At 42.6% G+C, this 23,714-nt stretch overlaps 1 protein-coding gene across 10 annotated transcripts in view; it reads left to right on the forward strand.

Moving 5' to 3' along the window:
- The window catches only part of CARMIL1 (capping protein regulator and myosin 1 linker 1), a 317,492-nt gene that overhangs the window by 282,417 nt on the left and 11,361 nt on the right, over window positions 1–23,714 (forward strand). For all 10 annotated transcript variants that reach the window (XM_067752167.1, XM_067752164.1, XM_067752166.1 and 7 more), the window contains 5 exons: window positions 3,781–3,847; window positions 4,093–4,289; window positions 12,604–12,716; window positions 18,057–18,492; window positions 22,131–22,212. In XM_067752167.1, coding sequence (XP_067608268.1) covers window positions 3,781–3,847; window positions 4,093–4,289; window positions 12,604–12,716; window positions 18,057–18,492; window positions 22,131–22,212 — 895 coding nt within the window. The remainder of the gene's footprint in view (window positions 1–3,780; window positions 3,848–4,092; window positions 4,290–12,603; window positions 12,717–18,056; window positions 18,493–22,130; window positions 22,213–23,714) is intronic.

Below are 23,714 nucleotides of genomic sequence, written 5' to 3' on the forward strand. Positions count from 1 at the left end.
TTCTTTTTTAACCTCAAGGAAAAGAAAAGTAATTAAGGAATCTTGAGCTTCGGAGTGAGGGTGTTGTTTATTATTCTTTGCGCAAACTTGGTAAAATGAATGAGGAAACTACTCCATTCCTATTTTTCTGGTGATAGAAACAATTTAACTCTCATTAAAAAAAAAATTAGTATGTCTAGCAATTATGTGTTAAAAATGAGTTTAACAGGAAAAATATGTTGTGTTGTTTATAAGGTTCTAACATTAGTCCTTAACTTACGGTAAAAGTGGATATGTATCTCTATTGAGCTACATGGAGAATAGTTATAAATCCATCATAAAAATTGGATCAAACGAGTAAGATTTCCAAGCAGTGTAGACATTGTGCTGCTTTTGGATGCTTAGAGAATAGAGCCATGAATTTCATTCACTGTCTGCCACGATGGGGATTTACTGATGTTTGTGATATCAGAATCAGTCTATGTTTAGAGTTTTCCTTCTAAAGTTATATTTTAAAGGGTTTAACACATTGTTCCTCATATTTCCTGAGGATGTGAATATTGAAAATTACTTACTTCTCATAAAATGCACTTTGAAAGACAAAGTAACTTTGTCTAGGCCTGAAGTAATAGTTGGCAATGTTAATCATACATCGATTTGTGAAGGGTCCCTTTGGCGTGTGTACCTCTCCTGCTTCCATTGCTGACCCCCTTCATCTGTTGGGCACTTTATGATTTCTCTGATCAGAAAATACTTAAGCATTGACAAATGTCCAGGAAGAGTAATAAACAAGGACTAAGACATAGTGTGAGAAAATGAACCCTTTCATTTTGGTTCAGAAAGGGAAGAGAGTAAATGTAAATCTGGATGGTAAAGCCAGATTTTTTTTTTTCCAGGATTCAATTCATCTAACCAACAGGTGTGAGAAGGGGGAAGAGAGTGCATAGAAACCATCTTTCTAGAGAAACATACAGTATGTGCTCCTAAATGTACACATAGGTGGATAATTGTATCATTCGTACATTTCCTCTTGCTTTAGATTTATATGTAATCAAATCATAGGAATGAGCCAATAAGACTGAGCAAGTCCACACTGTCTGTAAAACTGTTAGGGAAGAAACAATTGTAAAAAAAGAAAGAAAACTATGAAGAAATAAAATTCACTTTTTTTCTCCATTGTTATACTTAAATCCATATTTATTCTTTCTCATGAAAGAGATTGTAAAACAGTTCATCCATCGGAAGAAATGTATAAAATCAGGTTGCGTTCTTAACACCAGTTGTAGAAAACAGCCTGATTGCAAGCTCTGACCATTTTAGCAAAAGGCCGTTGGCCCTGTCCAAACATGGCAAAACTTCAGAATTCACAGATATGTCAGACACAGAGAGAGTTTTATGCAGAATGCAACCGGAAGTTATATGCTCATGTAAAGAGCATATGAAATGAAAGAAAGCAATGAAAATGCATTAGAATGCATCTTTCTGATATTCAAATTTTGTGTACTACGTTTTGAGGCATTAGAAAGCGAGACCAAGAAAGGCAACTGGTTTCCCTTTGATTACTGTCAGCCATCAAAAATCCTGATGATTTTGTATGTTTCTCAATGTGTCTATAAAATTGGATTGAGCGGAATGATCCATTTACAGTTGGGCATCAGTTTGTAAATGATATTTTTTATATATGTTATATATATTCTCTTATACGTAATTCTGTATGTATTTCTTTTTATATATTTAAAAATTATAATATAGTTGAAATGTCATTATTGTCATATGTTTTAACATGTATTTGGTATTCATTATAAAGGCTAAATAGGGAAACTTGACCCAGATTATTTTTGCCCACAAACACTTTTTCTTATAAAATCTAATCAGGAGTGACAGGAAAGCATTTTGGAAGACATCTTCATTCTATGCATTTTTAAACTTCTTTCCTATTTATCTGTGACTATCTAAATGAATTGGCTGGAAATTATATCCCAAGCTACTTCTTAATCCTTTTACCTATCAAGGTTGTGCACAAGGTGGATACGATACTGAAGGAGTTTTTATGACCAAACACAGCATATATTTTGATAGTTTGTGTCTCCTTGAAAATTATTTTTAGAGGTTTCACTTACGAATAGACCAGTCACACCACCTTCAACCAACCGTAAGGCCTGTTTTGGGGAGAACTATCTTGAAACTGGATTCATTTCCAGTTGCATTGGATTGGTTGTATTTTTATTGAACCTGCAAAGCCCGATGCTTTATAAAAAGATTTTCCTCTGATTGTCTGCCTTTAAAAAACCTTGAAAGAACCAAATCAGCAAGTTTCATTATGTTCAGGAAGACCAGTCTGGATTTAAATTCTATTGCTCACCATTTTTAATCTCCTTTTTCTCTCAATAATAAATAATAGCAAAAGGATATTATTGTTAAAAATGACATAAGATTGTCAAAACTGTAAAGCTGTTTGCTTTAAAGGTCAATATGAAACAATTTATTCTTTGAACGTTGTTATCAACCAGTGGATTTTCTTTTTCTGAGAAAGCTTTAGATGACAACCTATTAAGTGAAATGAAAGTCTACAAACTAAGTTCTTTCAATTATATCTTAGTTTACACGAAAACCAGTTTCCAGTATCAAAGCAGTTAACACCCCTAAAATCCATCTGTTCATTGATCACAAGTGGTGAGGCAGGAGGGATGCTGGGCTGACCTTAATAACTGGCTCTGTCCCTGGCCCTGCTCCTCTTGACTTGAGTGGTAGTCCTTATCATCTCCATGACTCAGTTTCTTCTTTGCAATTTGTGGAGGTGATGACAAAGGTCCCCTCCAGCTTTGACACGAGTTATCGTGTTGAGGGAGAAGCTAATGTCTTCCTTAAGGTTTGACTTAACATAATCAACAGTTGACACCAATGCTAGAAAAATGCTCTAAGAAGTTTTGGGCATGGTTTGGGTTTTGGTCTCCTTTTTTAAAAGGAAAAGAAGGATCAAAGACGTCTTATTGAGAAGGGACAGCAGATAGACTTCTAAATCATGGCAACTTTTTTCTTTGGTCTTTGGTCTACGGTCTTTGCTCATAATGTAAAGATCAAAATTTTTGTGGCAGAAATGTGAAACAAAACAGTTAAACTGGGCTTCCCTGGTGGCGCAGTGGTTGAGAGTCTGCCTGCCGATGCAGGGGACACGGGTTCGTGCCCTGGTCCGGGAAGATCCCACATGCCGTGGAGCGGCTGGGCCCGTGAGCCATGGCCGCTGAGCCTGCGCGTCCGGAGCCTGTGCTCCGCAACGGGAGAGGCCACAGCAGTGAGATGCCCGCGTGCCGCAAAAAAAAAAAAAAAAAACAGTTAAACTGCTTAAATCATTAAGATGACAAAGAGTTTGGTGTTGCTTATATTGATGTTGCTGTGATAATGAACAGTGAGTAATTGTGTTTTCAATTTTTAGCGACTGATTTTTACAGTCTTTCATTCTTATTCCTTATATCTGTTTTAACATCCTCGTGTGCAGGTTAGAGTTAAATCCTGTATCGTTCATTGTTCCTTTTAGCTATAAAAATAGAATTTACCTAAATGGGGCTGGGGGAAAGAAGGTGGCTCTATCATTTGAGAAAGTGGCAAACATTTAGAAATGTCGTGGCTTCGCCCCTTCGGTCTGGCTGTCAGATGTTACTGACCATCCTCTGAAGGAGTCAATACTGAGCGTAAACCAATTGATCCCAAATATCACCCTCCCCCTCCGCCAATGTTTCTAAACTTCGAAAGTTAAGTCTTCTGGGAATACCTGTCTAAGTGCTTTCTTTATTTTATTGCTAGATGACTCCTAAATCCAAAAGGAAGACTATTCATAGCCGGATGCTGCGGCCTGTCTCCAGGGCATTTGGTGAGTGAGTATTTTGCTAATGCCAGCCATTTCCTTATAACCGTGAAACACCCCTCAGCAGGAACCTCGGACCACTTCGAGGATGTTTCTTAGGGATGCTCTAAGTGAGTAAATATTGAGAAAGAGAATTAAGTGATTTGTGAATGAGTGTTTGCTATTCAGTGATAGACTTAAAATGACTTTTAGGAACTTTTCTATCCATCTCTATGCAGTAAGCTTCAACCTGGGGCTTTGCTTTATTTTAGAAATGGAATTTGACCTTGATAAAGCCCTGGAAGAAGTGCCAATTCACGTTGAAGACCCGCCTTTCCCATCCATCAGACAAGAGAAGCAGAGCTCGGGGTTCATCTCTGACTTGCCGTCCGAGGAAGGAAAGAAGCTGGAGCACTTCACCAAGTTAAGACCAAAACGGGCTAAGAAGCAGCAGTCCACGCACGCGGCGGTAGGTGGGCTGGAGGGGGCCCATCTCTCCCTCACCCTGTCCTCCTCCAGGGAAACCTGGAGAGTCTTATAAAAGCGTGCTGCATACCTGAAAGCTTGTAGTTAAGGAGAATGGAACCTCTACGTGTGTGTGTGGTATTCACATAAAATGTCTCATTTGGTGCTCAACAATTTTGGAAAAGACAACACTGTAAGGTTTTCAACTCTTTAGAACAGAGTTGCCCCTTGGAAGTTGTTAGAAAAATACCAGTCACATGGGTGAGATAAAAAGGCTACATCTATAGGATTTTATAGTGTCCGGGTGTGAAAAGATGGAGACTAAGTATCAAAGAATTGATTTGTGATTAAAAATCGTTTGCATTTGATTTTGGACTGCACCCATATACTCCCCCACCTCCGTGTCCTGACCTGCTCTGGTGCCCTGGCTTTTGATAGCCCACAAGCTGAGTGGTGGAGGAGAGGCCGTACCTGGGAGAACCACGCAGGCGGCGTGCTTCTCAGCATCCTGCTCTCCACTCAGGAGAGGACTGAATTGTTTGCGCTAAAGAGCCTTAATGCAATTGACCCCACGTCTGTCTTTGGTTAGTGTCTTTTCTCTCCTTTGCAGTCAGACTTCTTGAAGGAGTTCGTCTTTGCCTGTGGTCTTTCTCCCTCACCTTCCTGTCTCTCTGCAACCCACCAAAATCTTCATTCTGTACCTACCCACCTCTGAAACGACCCTGCCAAGGTCACTCCTAACCTAATCCTGTGGACACTTGCCAGCTGTCAGCCTACTTGACACCTCAGCAGTTACTTGACCTGGAAGGCTCCATCCTTCTGTGGGCCTCTGAGTCATCACTGTCTTTTCTTTCCTATTCACCTCTCCAGCGATGCCTTTTCAGTTTTCCTCTGCATGGCCTTTGAGTGTATTATTTGTCTCGGTGATGTCATGTAAACCCGTGGTTTCAGTTTGTTGTTGACTCCTGCCTCCTCTGCTGAACTCCATATTCAGATATTCACCTGCCTCCTGAACTTTAAAGCCCCGGAGCACCTCAGGTTCAACAAATTCAAAACTGGGAGCCTATCTTTCTCTATAAACCTGCCCTGCCCCACAAGGAGCGTCACCAGTCAACAAGCTAGAAACCTGGATATGATCCCCAACACCAGCCCCCACTGCCGTCCCTGTTTGCTCTTCACCTTCTTCCTTTCTCCTCATCATCCCTGCATCCCTCACTCTCATCCTGTTTCAGGCCTCCAGTGATGCAGCCTTTCTGTCATTGCTTCCTCTCTCCCCCCCGCCCCCACCCCTCCATCCCCCTACCCTTAGCTCCTAGGTGGATACCTACTCATTTTGCAGACCTCCACTGAGGCAAGACTTCTCCCAGGAAGCCCTCCCTGTCTCTACCTCTGTTCTCCCACATGGCTGGGGGTGCACGGCTCCAGGGAAGGTTGTTCTCCCACACTAGTTGTGCACAGTGCACAGCCTGGGCAACCGTCCATGGAGGCCCTGCTCCCCCAGTGCCTGGCTTTTACCCTGTTACAGCCCTCGCCATCCAGTGTTTTCTAAGCACGCTTTCCTCGTTGTGGATAAGCTCTGTGTAGGTTTATTATCCATGGTTGTATACTGAGCGCTTAGCATGAATTTATTCAGTACAACGTAGCAGGCGTTCGATACTCACTGGATGATAGGTGGATCACTGGAGTCGTAGATGGATAAAAGTCACGACCAGTTACCTGCATGGTCAGTCCTTTGCTCATTCCAGATCCAGGTTGGGTGTATTTGGTTGATTTCTCTCATTTGATTCTGAATATCTTGACATGGTTTCAAAAAGACAAAAGAAAAAAATTTTAGTAAATTGTTTTCTTTTCCAACTTACTTGATTTTAACAGGGTTGGCAAACCCCAGGCTGCTTCATCCTGAGGACTCTGTAGCACAAGGGTGTGTCCTAGGATAGTGGATTATGGTCCTGGGTCTAAATAGATCTTCCCAGAGGCTTGGTAGCCTGAGAAAAAACGTGCACAGCTTGTTCTCCCTTGGGTTCACGGTGAAAATATGCTGCCTGATGGTTTCACAGAGCTTGTGATTTTCAAAGTGCTCTCACATCGAACACCTGTGTGAAGCTGCCACACCGGCCCCATTGTCTGCATTTTCCAGTGGAGGGTGAGAAAGCTGCAGTATTTAGTAGCAGCAGTCATTTAATATTATCGTTTTGGTTTTGTTTTGGTGGATTGAGTAGCCTTAGTCCACCCTAAATGGATCTTAGCTTTTCTAGAGCTTGTCCTTGACCCCTAATGCCCCTAATGAGCTTTTCTAGATGTCAGAACTCTCAAAGCCAAGGTATGGAGGCTGTTTTTACTTTCAGCATTTCTAATACCAAATGTGTGGTTTTCTCCCCCCTACACCTGCTAATTCTTCAACTCTGGACCACAACTGGGTGTCCCACAATTCAATTCAATTCTGACCCCTCAGGTGAAGGGCTCAGCGGTACCCTCACTTCAGATACCAGTCTCAGGTCGCCTCTTGTACTTCTGACCGATCGACTTCATGGGAGGTTCCCATGCCCCCCTCCTTAGGTTAGATAATTTGCTAGAATGGCTCAGAATACCCAAGAGGACACTTTACTTACTATTACTGGTTTATTATAAAGGATACTGTCAACTGAAATAAAAGCATGCAATGTGAGAGCTGTGAGTTTCAGTTTTATTTGGGGACTTCCTGAGGACTATAGCCTGGGAGACAGCCTCTCCAAAGACTGAGGAACTGTTCAAAGAGGTGGGGGGAAGGTCAGCATATGTGTGATTTTGGAGAACGGATATGTGTAGTCAAGCACATGTCTTGGTAGAAGGTTGCTGCTGGTCATGGGGCACAGATATCTTAATGATTGTAGTGCTTTTCTAAGTATGGGAAGATGCAAGAAATTGGGTTCATGACATTCTCTCTTGAAAATATTTAAGTCTCTGAAGGCCTGTTCTGCCAATTTTCCTAGAGCACAGAGGGAACTCCTTTTGGGTGTCTTGAAGGTCAGCGACTGCAGTGGCTAATGGCTTAATCCTTGTAGAGCGACATGGCAAGCGACAACCTTTGGTTGGCAGTTGTTACCCATACTGACCAACTGCCTATAAATCACAGGTTCCCACAATCCTTCTTGGGTTTGATGTATTTGTTATAGCAGCTCACGGAACCCAGACATTACTTACTGGATTACTAGTTTATAATAAAAGGTTATAACTCAGGAACAGCCAGATGGAGGAGATGCTTAGGGAAAGATATGCAAGAAGGGGCACGGAGCTTCCATGCCCTCTCCCAGCACATCACACTCCCTGCATCTCCACATGTTCACCAACCCAGCAGCCCTCCAGACCTTGTCCTTTGGGGTTTTTATGGAGACTTCATTACACAGTCATAATTGAGTAAATCACTGGCCATTGGTGACTGATTGAACTTCTGGGCCCTATCAGCTCCCTAAAGTGGAGGGGGTGGGACTGAAAATTCAAACCCTCTAATCACGTGGTTGGGGCTCCTGGCTATCAGCCCCCATTTTTAGGTGAGTTCCAAAGTCACCTCATTAACATAACCAAAACACCTTTATGGCTCTCATTAGTTAGGAAATTCCAAGCGTTTAGGAGCTCTGTGCCAGAAATGGGGATGAAGACCAAATATGTATTTCTTACTGTAAATCACTATATCACAGCTATCTTCATAACATAGTTGGGATGCTCTCTCTCCTTTCCTAGTCTCTGGAACAGTTTGCAAGTATTATAGATTTTCTGTTCCTCCCCCGGGAAGCCACCTGGGCCTGATGTGCTGTCTGTGTGCATGTCATGCTGATATGTCGATTTTTTTAAACTAGGGATTTTATTTCTTTCGTTATAGATCTATTGATGAAAAAGATGAATAGTCAATCTAAGAAAGAAATGGAAAATTTTATTTCAGCCAACCTGAGGATTATAACCCGGGAGACAGTTTTTCAGAAAGCTCTGAGGACTATTCTGCCTGTTAGAGGTCGAAACACAGTTATATAAGTTTTTGAGACAAAGGGTGATACGTCAGATGGTGTACTGACAGTTTACACAATCCAGACCTGCATGAACAAAGTGAGAAGTGGGTCATCCTGACCCCTTACAAGATTAAAAAGGAAGGTTATCGCCTAAGGAGGTCTGGTTAAGGCAGAATACACAATACACTCTAAAGGGGAGGGGGGAGGGAGGTCCAAACGGGCAGAGAAAAATTTTATGTTTAAATTTTTCTCATCTTGCCATAAAATGTGAATTTTATTTCATCAGATCTATTCAGATTACCTAATTCTCCTTGAGACCACTTTGGTAATTTCTGTTTTTCTAGGATATTGCCCACTTAGTCTAATAGTTCATTTACTTGTTTATAGAATTCTTTTGCATTTTTAATCTCTTCTGTATCAATAGCTGTGTCCCATTTTTCCATTTCTAATATATCTTAATTCCTCTCTCCTAATTTTGCAAGGTCTCGTTTACTAGTCTTTTTCAAAGAATTAGCTTTACTGGTCCTCTCAAGTTCATTAATTTTTGCCTTATTTTTTTTAAATTATATTTTGTTTCTTTTACTTCCTCTTGGATTCCTTTTTTCCTGGCTTGATTGCTTGGCTCTTAATTTTCCATGTTTCTTACTGTCTAATGTATGCATGTAAAATTTCAAGATTATTCAACTCACTAATTAGCACTCTTCGGGTTTCTTTTGCTGAGTCCCTAATGCACCTAATTGTCCTTCCTTCCTGCCCAGCTCTCGCCCCGGCCCCCCCCCCGCGCCCCCCCCGGCCGGTGGAGACATGAGAGATTTGGCAGCTGCCTTGTCAAAATCCAGGTGCACCCCCTACAGTGCTGCCCCGGTGCATTCATCTTAATAATCCAGGAAGAGGAGAACGAGGGTGGTCTGATTGTCTTTAGTCTTCATAATCACCGGCTTATCTTCTAAGCATTCACAAATTATTCTATTAGCATTTACTTATACACCAGAGGTGTGAAATCTACCTTCTTTATTTCTCAGATACCAACAGCAGCGATTTCTGATTTTATTTGCAAAAGCCTGCCTCTGAGCACAGGTGCAATTGGTTCCAACTAGCTCAGGGCTAAGGTTTCTGCTCTCCCTTTCCAATAGCTCCGTTCCCCTTTTTAGTCTGAAATTTATTCTCCTTGACATTAAAGACCCAAATCAAATGGAATTGTGAGAACTTCCAATGTCTGTATGTCCTTTCCTTTCCTTTTGCTGGATATTGACCTGAAACAGCATGTGTGTTTGTCTTTGAACTCTCCTGCCAAACCGCATGTCATTTTAGTCTTCAGCTTCTCTGCTGCTCTTCTTACAGGGTGCTGACGCCTCTTGCTTTTAACAGATGCATTTTAAGCTGCATCTCGCTCAAGGTCTCCCAGTGATCCTGGACTTCTCTTAATCTCTCTACTCCCAGTCTCTTTATCTCTAAAATGACAGGGTTGGGCCCGGGGTGGTGGGTGGGGTCTCTAAGGTCCTGTCCAGCCCTAAAAACTGGCCTGTCCTACAGGACAGGAAACCAGATTGCTTTGTTGAGCCCTTTGTGCCTCCGTCTCTGAAATCCGTTGATTGTTCTTCATGTCCCCAGAGAACTTTTATGCTAGCTGTGAATTGTTTCAAAGCAGGCAAAAAAGAAAAGGGCTGAAAGGAGAAATTATACTAGTAAAACTTTTTTTTCCCCCTCAAAATGGGAAGAGGAATTTGAGAGGCAGCCTCTGAGGGCAAGCGAGGGTGCCCTGGAAGGAAGCCCCGTGTTAGGACCACGTGTCCTGGGGTCACATCCTTCTCATCCATCAGTCAGGTGACCTGTGTGGGCACCCCTCACCCTCTGAGCCAAGGTTTGATCTACTAACCAAAACCTAGGATAACGCTATCTTTCCTTTGCAGTTCAAGGGGTAGGTGTGAAGATGAAATAGTAAACGATCGAGCACTGTACAAACTTAGGGAGCTGTTATTACTGTAGAGATTCCATTCTTTTACAAAAGGAAAAATGACAATCCAAGCAAGTTCTGTGCTACTTTGTCTTTTTTTTTTTTTAACATCTTTATTGGGGTATAATTGCTTTACAGTGGTGTGTTAGTTTCTGCTTTATAACGAAGTGAATCAGTTATACATATACATATGTTCCCATATCTCTTCCCTCTTGCATCTCCCTCCCACCCTCCCTATCCCACCCCTCTAGGTGGTCACAAAGCACCCAGCTGATCTCCCTGTGCTATGCGGCTGCTTCCCACTAGCTATCTACCTTACGTTTGGTAGTGTATATATGTCCATGCCTCTCTCTCGCTTTGTCACAGCTCACCCTTCCCCCTACTTTGTCTTTTGTAATTTAAACAGCAGTTGTTCAGTGAGCTGCTTTCTCTCCATAACTGAATTCTCAAACGTGGCTGATTCTCTGCTCTCTTGCAATTCACAAGAAAGCCTTGCTCCACTATAAAGCGCCAATCAGATGAGAGGTCTCATTGTTTTCATTATTCACATTTCACAGGGCTCTTGGTCTATTACCTATTGTCTGCTCACTTTTCAGCATTTCACAAATGTGAACTCAAACACACACAGCTCATTTTTATAAGGGAGGTTGCCAGTGAATGATTGTTTAAAGCAAATGATGGGTCTTTTCTTTAAACAGTGCCTGTGCAGACAAGAGCCAGGTACCCCCAGAGGCAACTTGAGACTTGCAAATCAAGATTACAGGAAGGAACTTTCCCACCGCTCTGTGGCAAGACAACCTGCTCAGATATCGCAACCACATGGGAACTTGTCCTCTGCCCAACAGAATGGGCAAGATACATGTCCTTTCTCAATGGCCCACAACCTATCTGTGTGAAATATTAATACACTATTGCAGACACAAACCAAGCATGTTACTGAGTTCACTATGAGTTGTCCATTCAAAGAGAAATGCTGGATTGGTGAATAATTTCCATATACCTTCTCACCAGCTTCTGTGCTGAGACTCAAGCTTTCGACACCTGCCCCTGGATTTCCACAGCACCTCAGATAACACTGCCTGAAACTGGACTCATCATCTTCTTCCCAAAGTTGAATCTTTGAACTATGTTCCCTAGAATGATGCTCCCATTCACCCAGCCTGGAAACTTCAACCTCATCTTAGGCAACGTCTTTCTTTCTCTTCTCATTTCACTAGTACTTAGTCCCTCATCTCCTCCTGATTAGACCAAACAATCACAGAAGTCTTTCGTTTGTGTTCCTGAACAGATTTCCCTAGTTATAATCCCTGGCTTCTCCAGTATATCCTTCATGCTGCCCCAGAATCATCTGACCAAAATACAGGTTGAGTCATGGCATTTCTTTGAGGCTCCCTCTCACCTACAAAGTAAATTCCGCACTTTTTAGCATAGGATTCAAGGTTGTTCACTGTCAGTCCTTGTATTATTAGTTGGGAAGTATTCATTCAATTAGAGATAATGAGAGATACTGAACTAAAAATGACGTAAATCATGAGAAATACTTATTTTCTTACTTAACAAGAAATCCACAAGTCTCAGGATCCAGGACTGGTTTATTCACAGCATAAGCACCCAGGTGGTTTCCACTGTTCTGCTCTTTCATCCTCAGCATGGTGGATTTTGTCCTCAGGTTTGCTTCCTCTTGAACTCAGACATCACATCCTCTCTCCCACAACCATGCAGAAAAAAATGCATCCCTTCCTCTGCAGGAAAACCTGCCCATGAGCCCCCTTGTAACTCACTGGCCAGAACTGTAATCACATGCCCATGCCTACCAGTCACAGACAAGGAGATTAATGTATTTGACTTGTTCAGATAAGTATTCCATCTTGAAATCAGGGTTCTTCCAGCAAGCAAGAAAGCAGGTGGTGGTGGTGGTGGGGTGTTTGGAGTGGCCATTTTTAGTATCTGCTAGGGTTAATACTCAGTTAACTCTATCCCTAAACCTCAGGCCCCGGCCACGGGAGTTATTACTGTTTTCAAAACTTAGTGTGTGTATCATTTTCTCACGCATTCTCTCTTCCCTTACCAATATGCCCGCAATGCCTTCCTCTGCTTCAGGAACACATGACTCTTCATAGCCTGCTAGGTTCCAAGCTGCTTCTGAGACAGCAGTCAGACTTAATCCTCCAGCAGGCTTTGTGTTTCTAGTGCATTTCTCACTTTTGTTTCTTCCTACCCTTGTTACAGTTGTAATGTGACTTCTATTCCAGTAGAATATAAGGGCCCTATGTCAGTCAGTCTTGTCCTTCCCATGGCCTTTATCACAGTGCCTTGAATCTAGCAATACATGTTTGCCGAATTAAGTTGAATGTAAATTAATATCACACCTGTTTGGTTTGCAGGGCTGTGCTACCAGCCTAGTCTCCCAAGATGGTGAACAGAATGGTCTTATGGGGAGAGTGGATGAAGGTGTAGATGAATTTTTCACCAAGAAGGTGACCAAAATGGATTCCAAGTGAGTTCAGAGTCATTTCACTAATCATACGATTTAATTCATATTTAAATTACTAACAATTACAAGTAAACTTAGTATGTACTAAGGCTCTTATTTCATGTAAGTATGAAATGTATTTCATGTACATTTCATATAAGTACATTTTGCAGGGGATTTACTGTTCTGGTGGTTTGCAAATGTGATCTTCAGGCCAGCAACATCACTATCAACTGGGAACTTATTAGAAATGCAAATTCTCAAACCTCTACCCCAGACCTACTGAATCAGAAGCTAGAGGTGGGGCCCAGCAGCCAGTGTTTTAATAAGCCCTCCAGGGTGTACTGAGGCACGCTCAAGTTGAAGGACCACTGTACTCTTCTAAATCAGACCACAGAATGTACCTCCCCAAGGTATTTTTTTTTAGGGCATCATCACATTCACCTGGGTATATCTAGGACAGTGGGCATTGGCAGGCTGAAATTACTTACAGTGGACCCTTGAACAACGCGGGTTTAAACGGCACGGGTCCACTTACTTGTGGACTTTTTTCGGCAGTAAATACTAAGTACTGCACAGGCTGTGGTTGGTTGATCTGTGGATGTGGACAAACTCGGATACTGAGGACCTACTCTAAGTTATATGTGAATTAACCCCCTCGTTGTTCAAGGGTCAGCTGTATTTAAAAATTCCTCACGTTCATAATTTGATGTATCTGGGGGCCTATATCATTGCTAAATGGCAAAGCTTTAACAGACAGTGTCAGAATGACAACAGAATTAGTGAAGAGCCTTCAGAGTTAGCCTCTAAAAAGTTTCCTCTGTATTTTCTTATTAACAACATGGAGTTTCCTTAGAAGACAACTCAGTAGTACTTTTATGAAGAGCTTAACTTGAAACACTCCAGCCTTTAAGCATGACTTGTACCAAGTTACTTAATCCCCAACTATATGCAGATCCATCCCCAAGTACACTCTGAATATGGATTTGTGTCTGTGAAGTGTTCTTCACCTTGAGATATCAAATTCAAGAACGAATTGAACCATCCTGATAAGCTGAGGGGGAACAGGCCAGGCACCGGGAAGGAAGAAGCTAGTCCGTTCTATAGATTGATGTGCCTTATCTTGCCTTAGCAGGATGGTGAGGTGGGAATAAGTTAAATTTTTGTGTCCATACCAGTATAACTTACCTAATGTTATAAGCTTTAGGACCCAATCATTTGTCCTCTTTGACATTTGAAGCTTGGCATACTAGGGAAAATTCTATTCTCCTCTCCTTCAAGATCCAATGTAAATGTCATTTATTCAAAATAAATGTTATTTATTCTAGTCAGGGGAAAGCCTTGACTATTCCTCCCCCACCTCCCACCCCCAACCCCCCAAATTAATTGCTCTTTCTCTAGTGCTGAGTCAACTCTGCCCCCCCTTTTTTTTTCATCCTCTGCACACATCCGTTAGGGCAACAGAATCCTTCCAGAGTTTGTTTGGTTTTTAATTTTTTTACAGCGTGGGGAATAGATGGACATATTCTCAGCACAAAAGATTCAAGCAATACCAGCATAAACTGAGCCAAACGGGAAAATCCTTCTTGATGACTGGCTTTCAAGTCTTTTCTTCCCAAAGGATGCTGTTCTTCACAAACAATGCCTGGGTCTTACTGTTCATTATAACTTCAGTGTCTGACACAGCCCATAGTGTATCACCTGCCCTCAGTCACTATTGGTTTAATGAATGAAGACAGTCTTTGGCCTGTATCTGTATAAACAGATAAAATTGTAGGCTCTCCTCTTCCCAAACTTTGGAAATTGAGTTAGTGGAGAGATCTGTGCGCGTTAGATCTAGATCATCTGTGGTGTCACCGCCAGTGTGATGTCCTCTGCCCTTAAAGCTGCCTCCTTCTTTAATAGGCTGTGAATGAAAGTTGGGCAGACTTTATAAGGTGTAAAACCCACTTTCTACAAAGATACTGCTCTAGGAGGATCCTCTTCATGTCCAATTGCACACATAGAACTACGTACATCAATTTTTGTCAAATAATGATGGAATCTACTAAAAGTTGTGATTTGTTTTATTTTGTTATATAAAACCAGATCATTGTCAGTTTGTTACGTAGAGGTCTAGGTGCAGGTCAGACCATCAAGTTGTATGAAGGAAGTTTGAAAGTCAAAGTTGCACACGTGCTCCTCACAGTTTAAAATGTCAGGTGTTCTTCAAGGCTTTTTATTAACAAATAAAGGCGGGGGGCTGTTTCTTTCCCTATTCCCCAGGGCAATTAATTCCTGTTCCTTTAGCCGTTTACTTTGATTTTGCTTCCATATTTCTTTTTTGTTGTTGTTGCTATTTCTTATTTTTCAGTTTTAAATAGTAACCATAACTGGTGGCTTCTTACTATATAGAGGATGATACTTTAGCTCTTATACAGTCTGACCCTTCTGTCCACCAAACGCATGCAGGCAAACTCACACACACACACACACACACACACACACACACACACACACACACACTTCCTCTTCCTGCCATCTTATTTAGTTATGTCGTAACTGTTGGTTACATCAGTGTTTAATGTTTACTTCATTATAAGCATGTAAATATTCACAGCTAAGTTATACAGTATGGTATGATTACATTTCCTTTCCTACACAACTCTTTTTAAAATTTTTATTGGGGTATAGTTGCTCTACAATGTTGTGTACAGAAGAGTGAATCAGCTATACGTATACATATATCCCCTCCTTTTTGGGTTTCCTTCCCATTTAGGTCACCACAGAGCACTGAGTAGAGTTCCCTGTGCTAGACATAGGTTCTCATTAGTTATCTATTTTATACATAGTAGTGTGCTTATGTGTCAATCCCAATCTCCCAATTCATCCCCCCCAACCTCCATGGTGTCCATACGTTTGTTCTCTACGTCTGTGTCTCTGTTTCTGCTTTGCAAATAGGTTCATCTGCTATACAACTTTTTGTTTTCCCTGGAGTTAACAATTGTCTCCTTTTGCATTTGCTTAGTTTTCTGTATTCCTATCTCTGACATATCTCCTAAGTCTCCAGTAGAGGTAGAAATTTCCCCAAGTCTTCTCAGTTTCATCTTCCTGGGCACATCCTTCACTGCTCTCTGATCGCCCCAGGGTGACCTGTAGGCCTCGTCCCCTGCTGTCCTCCTGGGATGTCCCTTCGCTGTCTGCTGGGGGCCTCCCCTCGCTCATTCCTGTGTCTTTCCTGTTTCCTTTGGCCCGGTCGTCGTCTTCCTTATTACTTCACTCTCTTTCTGGTGCAGCACCTCCTCGGTTTGCTTGCTGAGAAAGGAAGCACGGGAAGTGAGTTTCTGAAATGCAGATGTCTTGCATTTTGCTTAATAGTGTGACTAGGTATAGAACTCTAGATTGGAATCCATTTTTCTTTAGAATTTTGAAAACCTGGTCCCAGTATCCTCAAGCTTCTAGTTGCTCTAAGAATCCAGTGTCATTTTGAGTCCTGATCCTTTGTTTGTGGCTTGTTCTTTTTTTCCTCTTCTCAGGAAGCATTTGGGATCTTCTTTCTGCTCCTGGTGTATTGACATTTTATGATGATATCCTCTGTGTGGGTTTTTTGATTTTGTTTTGTTGAAACCCATTTGCTAGGCACTAATGAGCCATTTCAATCTGGGAATTTATATTTTTTGGTTCTGGAGTTTTTCGTGAATTATTTCTTCTAAATTTCTTTGCTTTTGGGCTTCCCTGGTGGCACAGTGGTTGAGAGTCCGCCTGCCGATGCGGGGGACAAGGGTTCGTGCCCCAGTCCAGGAAGATCCCACATGCCACGGAGCCGCTGGGCCCGTGAGCCATGGCCGCTGAGCCTGCGCATCCGGAGCCTGTGCTCTGCAACAGGAGAGGCCACAACAGTGAGAGGCCCACGTACCGCAAAAAAAAAAAAAAAAAAAAATATATATATATATAAATTTTTTTGCTTTTGCTCTATATTCTTTTTCTTAAACTCCCATTATTGTTTCCTCTATTAATCCACTAGTTTTGTTTTTTTTAAAACTGGTTTCTCTTCTATTTCTTCATTCTTTTTCTTAGCCTCCCCCATCAACTTTCTGTGTGATTTCCTCAGTCTTATCTTCCAACCTTGAGTCTTCCACTTATGCTGTCACATTTTTCTATTATTCTTGTTTCATGGAGTTTATTAACATGTATACCCCCTGAATACATGGGAGATCCCAAGGGAAACAATAATTCCCTGAAATGGCCCACACTACCACCTTAAATACCATCTTCAGCTAAAGACAGAAGATGAGGTTGGGGACAGTTTGGGGAGGTTATCCTGAACCAGATAAACAAGGGTAAGGTCGTTATGCAGGTTTAAGTCCCTGCCTTCTCCATTGATACATTTCTAGGGATTTAGTGATTCTATTTTTCCTGGTACTGAAAGGAATACACCCTTACAAATGGAGATTTTCCTTAGAAATGTAAATTTCTCTTACAGAAAGGTAACTACTCTGTTTTCAGAGCTTCTCCTGTGTCTGCTGTTCCTTAAAAATAATCAGCCTCAAATAATCCTGTGCCAAAGAGGCATATTTCGGGGTGGCACATTCTGCTCCCCTTCCCCTGAAATCCATTTGCTTCAGGGCCTCCCCTACTAATGCTTTAGAGGTCAGCTTTCCCAGATTAAGTCAGTTTTCACTCCTAACTATGGTGGCTTCCGAACTGTTGCTTTTGCCTTTTCTCCCCCCTGGGGCTTATGCCTTCTTCTTTTTTTTTTTTTTCAATTCCTTACTGGGATTTTCCTGGGGACTCAAGGAGCTAAACGGGTATTCATCCTTCCAGCTTTAAGTGAAAGGCAGTGATGATACCTCCCACTCAACCTACATCATTTACACTTTCTCCCCATCCATTTCCTGACAAACCTCTACCAAAGCTTACTGTCCGCTTTTTCATGTTGTTGCCTCTTGCAGTGGTATTACATTTAAGCAGGGATCCGGATCTTGGTTTGAGCACTTAGGGCGGGATTTCAGATGTTATCTAATGACCAGGGAAGGATTTTAGGGGCTTAAGGGGAAATCTGGCCCTTCCAGTGCCTGCCAAATTAAATAAGGCAGTCCGTCACCCACCTGTGTCTTGGGTGGAGCCACCCTTTCTGGAAGCTCTCTGGAGCATTTAAACATAAACTCCACTCCGCTCTCAGTCCTCCCAGTCACATCAGATTCCCATTGTCGATTTGTGTGGATATGATGATATCCAACGTTCCTATTTCCAAAGTCAGCTTTTCTTTAAATGCTTCAGAACGGTTGCCGTGTAAGCAGCGATCTCCCTGTTTCTGTTTTGACTGATTCTTGCTGGAGCGTTAATTACAGTAAACCCAACAGGATTTGTTCTTTTGAATCACAGGAGAGGGTCAGCAAGAGGCTCAGAGTCCCATGAGCTTAGTGAAGGAGGAGACGAGAAGAAAAAGCGAGACTTTCGGAAAAGTGGCTTTCTCAACTTAATCAAACCCCGGACCAAACCTGAGCGGTCACCAACGGTCTTGATGACAGAAGAACTCTCCTCTCCAAAGGCAGGAGTCAGAAGTCCAGCTGTGGACACCCCCAGGAAGGACACGAAGCCAGCCGAGCACAATGGCAGTGCTGATCGGGTAGAGGAGATCAAAACACCTGATTCCCTAGAAGAAAGTCAAGGGGAAGACGTGGGGAAGGTGGACCGGAGTGAGAGCAAGGGCAGCCCCCAAGGAGGGCGAAGGTACAGGGTCCAAGTGATGGGCAGCGGGCTTCTGGCAGAGATGAAGGCCAAGCAGGAGATGAAAGCCAAGGCTGCTTGCTCACTGAAGGTAAGGGAGGGTCTGTTTTGACTTGGTTGCCTTTGTCGTTTTTCTCTCCACTCGGTTTTTATGGGCAAGACAGGTACAGAAAAATAACCTGTGGGTTAAATAAAAATCCGAAAACACGCCTTTTTCCTAAAGAACCCGGAACACAGATCAGAGGGCCTGGTCTTCCCATGTTTTCCCGCTGGCATGGGAGTCACGGTCTCCCGGAGAGCCTCAGCCTGGGAAGGTCAGGCAGTGGCTGAAGGTCCACGGGGCTTGTCTCACCTGCTCAGGTGCTCCTGTGCGTGTCATAGAAACATGTGACAGCTGTGCCAGGGACATGCCCCACTTTTGGGGAAGACTGTCTGTTGAATCCAAACGGAGACCTGAGCGTGATCGGAGATAGGAGAGCTGACAGAAGCAAATAAAATTATTGAAACCAGATTCTAGTTATATCAAGGGAGATCTGTTTTTCAGTTATTTCAGAATTTATGTCCTTTTCCAAACCTGAAAGCTCCTTGCTAAATTCCAGGTTTAAAAGTCAAAGTATTCTGTTAGAATTAATTGAATACTTGACCATTGAGATATGTTGTCTATTGCTATGAAGAAGCACTTTATCATTTAAAAATTGCTGAGTCCCCCCAAAATCTGACTTAATGCATTACTTACTTTTGAACTGTTTAAAATATAAGTTGCGTATTTTTTTTTCTCCTTTTACCTCTATTTTTTCCTGCAGCTACTTGAGGATTGTATCCTTATTGTGATCACAGAGATTAATATGTTTAACCCAGGTTTTGGTTTCTGTGCACTATCCTGAGCTCTTTTATGTTTGTAAAACTGGGTTCTCCAATGAAGGGAAAATTGCACATCGATTTTTATTTGAACCAGAATGAAATAGTTCATCCCAATGAACCCTTGATTTTCAGAAAGTAAATGGTTAACTGTTTACCAGGACATGCAGGGCTGTTTTATATTACTTCTAAACAACTGATTATTTTTTCATTAAATCCTGCACCCCGCATGATTTTACAGCTGTTCACCGTAGTTCTTCCGCCAGCACCATCGTTATCTAGCAATTTTCTAGTTACACATCCCTCCTCACTCACTCATTGGCCCACAGAGAAGAGCTGAGGGGCTGAAACTACACTCTGTTAACATGGGAGGCGTGTTGTGGCCTCACTGGTCAGAATTCTGAACACTGTGACCACATCATTGGTGAGTCACACACCCAAGGAAATGTTTACATTTTAATCTGTTTCATAGACTTTCCTTACAACAAGGGATGTGCTGTTCTCACTAATGAGCGTTTTATTTTTATCACTGTTTCCATTGATGAATAGCAGCCTTTTGGTAGAAAGATGAGAAGTGTTGGAGGGTTTTTTTCCAGGTGCTTTGGATTCGATAAACCGGCTCCAAGTGACAAAATTCTTAAGGTTTAATTTGTTCAAGACTTATACTAATGATCTTTGAGCACCATCTAGTGTCTATTAAAACAAGAATAAAAATCCTTAGTACTTAAAATTGGAACCAGTCAAGGGTTCTATCAGAACTATAAAATGAGAACGTGTTTTGAAAATGAGTTTTAGAATATTTTCCCTTAAAATTCCATGACTGTGTTCCCTATAAAGTTAGCAACATAAGCACCAGAAGTGAATATACTATGATAAATATATATATTATATATATATAATATATATGTGTGTGAATGTATATATATAGCCTTCACTTTCATCTGAAGTAATTCTCTTTACACTACTTACTTTTAATATATGTATTTATTAAAAAATACATATATTTTCACAGAAAGAAAATGAAAGTGAAAAAGAAAGTATGGTGTTTATTATTTATTAACAAAGGAGAGTAACAGGTACTGAAAGCTTAGCGGCCACATCTTTTCTCCTGGGGCCACCCCGTCAGCTGCCTGCACTCAGAGACAATTGACTTCAGGTTATTTCATCCTCATTCCGCACAGGCATTTTGGGGATTTATAACTACCTCAGAAAGCCTGGAAGGAAAAAGTGAAAACAACTCCTAGGATTAGATTTTAAATGTAGGCAAGTGAGGCGCCCAGGGTATAAAATTTAAGGAGGCCCTTACTCTCAGATGCCAGCCCTGCACTTGCATGAGCCTAAAAGGCAGTTTCTCCTTAAGCAAGGCGCTCAGGGCACAAATTTAACTTCTCTTCATTCCTGGCCCTGTTTAAATACTCCACTTTATCATTTTTATCTGAGCTTGGATACCCACGCCCCTGCCTTCTAAGAAGCTATAAAAGGCTAGGTCAGGCACTCTGCATCTGAGGACCGGTTTGGCCCAGCCTCTAGACGGCTTGGGGTGCTGGGGGGGGGGGGGGAGTAAAGCGCCCCCTGCTGGTTTTGGCTGGCAGTTCATGGCTAGCCCCTGGCCCTGCGGACTTGCGTCAGGACTCAGAGGACTCCATGTGCTGCCCCTGGCACGGGGCTTCCCTTCCTTGGGGTCACTTTTCCATAATGATGTCAAATAACGTGCCGTTCTCGCTGTGGTACTTGTGTACACACTTCCTCTGAGACCTCAGTAACCACCACTAGTGAAAGTGGAACTTCCATAGGCTCGCTGAGAAATTCCTCGGCACTCCTGCCACGCTCCCCCTCCCTCCTGACACAGCTGGCACTCCCGGCGGATGCGCGGCTGTGGCAGATTGTAACGAGGCAGATCTCAACTGTGTTTGAGATCATCTCTCCTATATCATCGGAAACAATTTAAAGCTCGGAACTGGCAGCAGATATTTGCTTTTTAGGTTTGTCAGAAGCGTGAGTTGAGCAGGAACCGGCAGGCCGAAGCTCGAACTGTCTTAGGAATCTTCATGCCTCCTGGTCCACCTGCCCCGCTTTTTTTCTTTTTTAGACGGGAGGCAGGTGTGGGTCATCTCTGCCAATAGGGTTCTCGGGTATCACTGAGCAAACGCTAGCCTTTTTTTTGTTTTTTCGTATCTTTTTTGTGTCTAAATGCCTCGCGCTCTTGTGGACTTCCTGCCCCATAAAGCAGAGGCTGATTCCTCCCTCGCCATCTCACCTTCCTTATCTTTGCCATCATAAACTCTTCCCACCTGCAGATTTAAAAAAAATTAATTCAGACCTATTTATACTTGCCTCTCCTAAACTACAGATGTGTGTCTAGTGCTTCTGCCTCAGTGGCAGGGAAGACCCTGCCCATTTCAGGCCCCTTCCTACCTATTTTGTACACTGAGGTTGGGAAGGTTTCCACTGCTTTTAGATCAGTGGAACCCAATCTGGAGAGGGTCCTGGAAACAATTAGAGTATCAGTGCCCCCATCACGTGGAGCATCAGGGGCTGCAGAGCCTGCCTAGGTGTTCAATCAGAAAAACAAGAGACGGCACCACGCCCACTGGCTCCCTGTGGCCCCGCCCCTCTGTCCATGGGGAGCATCCTGAGGGAACTGGCCGCACCTTGGACCCCAGAGCCCTGATTGTAAACACAGAACAGAGCATGTCTCATGGTTTTGTCCCAGCAGCAGAGCCTCAGGGAGATGGGGAGGTCGGACACAGTCAGTGTAATGACAGTAGAGTTAAGGAGCCATTATTTGTTGCCAGTTATTATCTGCTTTGTTCTTTTTCTTACACTTTAAAAAACTATGCACTTTTGGGGTGGGGCACTTGAATTTTTTAGAAACTTGGAAATGATGCCATCTCCCAGGATTCTTCCAGCCTGGCCTTGAGCAGCACAGAACGGTTGGATGGAGGTGGGGCAGGTAAGTCAGGCCATTGCCGTCACCCCCTTAAGAAAAACACGGTCTGATTCCATGCCTCAAATGTGATTGACAGAAGGCAAATAAAGATGGAGAGCAAGGATGGGCCTCTGTGTTACATGTTCTCAGCTTTCACCTAAAAGACCACAGCCCTTCACCTGCCCGACACCTCCCACGATAGTAGCCTGGCACCTGGGCAGGGCACCTTTCCCTGTTTCCTAAAGGGAAGAGACTTCATTGAGAAGAACTCCTAAACTGTGGGCATTTGTACATTATTCATGCTGGTTACTTCATTTCCTTGTTCTGTTCATCATGGCTGATGAATTTTAAATTAATTAATTATGGAAGTATAATTGACCTACAACACTGTGTTAGTTCCAGGTGCACACCACCGTGATTTGATATTTCTATCACAAAATGATCACCATGATAAGTACCATCTGTCACTGTACAAAGTTATACCAAAACCACTGACTGTATTCCCCATGCTGTACGTTTCATCCCTGTGACTCATTTATTTTGTCCCTGGAAGTTTGGACCTCTTAATCTCCCTCACCTAATTTCACTCATCCCTCTACCCATTTCTTCTCTAGAATCCACCTGCTTGTTTCCTGTATCTATGAATCTGTTTCTGTTTTACTGATGATTTAAAAATAGGCCGTACATGGTATATGGGAGGAGGCCCTTTAACTGACATGAGGGGATGCTCTTTTCTTTCAGCTTGAATATTCCTGAATATCCGATTTCCTTTGACCCTCGGACTTTTCAGGTGCAGAAAGAGAGTAAGATACTTTAGATGCACGCTGGCGAGTAACTTGTAAATTGTGCAGAAATTACCTCATTTTACTGTTTGACGTTCTTGTGTTTGGCTTTAGCATCTTCATAAGGTAAGAGTTGGACTAAAACTCATATTCAACTGGCTCTTTTTTGCCTCTTATCTGGATAATTAAGGCAGCAAAAGCTATGGAGGCGGGGCACGAGCTGACACTCCTGGAGTGGTTCTCACTAGACTTGAGGTTCTGGGCATCGGCACAGCGCTCCTCTCCCAGGACCTGCAGCCAGACCCCTAACTGATTGTGCTCCAGAACGGAGGCACCTGCACTTGGTTAGACCTGTACCTTGTGCCAGATCTAAGGAAGATCTGATGGCTTCAAATGGATTGAGGCCTGCTCTCCCCCTATACACTCATATGGACATGTACCCTATTAACTATGAGGCTTATCTCTGGAATAGTCAGGGGTGATCGGAAGAGCACCACCAAATTCACCACTTTTCTAGCAAGAATTTTTATCTTCCACCAGCGTGTTCTGATTCTAAAAACATGCTAGAATAGCATGTTCCTGTTCTAAAATATCTTTGATGACAGATACAGAAAAGAAACTAGTGGTTACCAGTGGGGTGATGGGTGGGAGGAGGGGCAAGATAGGGATTAAGAGGTATAGACTGCTAGGTACAAGATAAGATACAGGGCTGTCATGTACAGCACAGGGAATATGGCCAATATT

The sequence above is a fragment of the Pseudorca crassidens genome, chromosome 10 (genome assembly GCF_039906515.1).
Source record: "Pseudorca crassidens isolate mPseCra1 chromosome 10, mPseCra1.hap1, whole genome shotgun sequence".
In the NCBI taxonomy this organism is placed as follows: Eukaryota; Metazoa; Chordata; class Mammalia; order Artiodactyla; family Delphinidae; genus Pseudorca; species Pseudorca crassidens.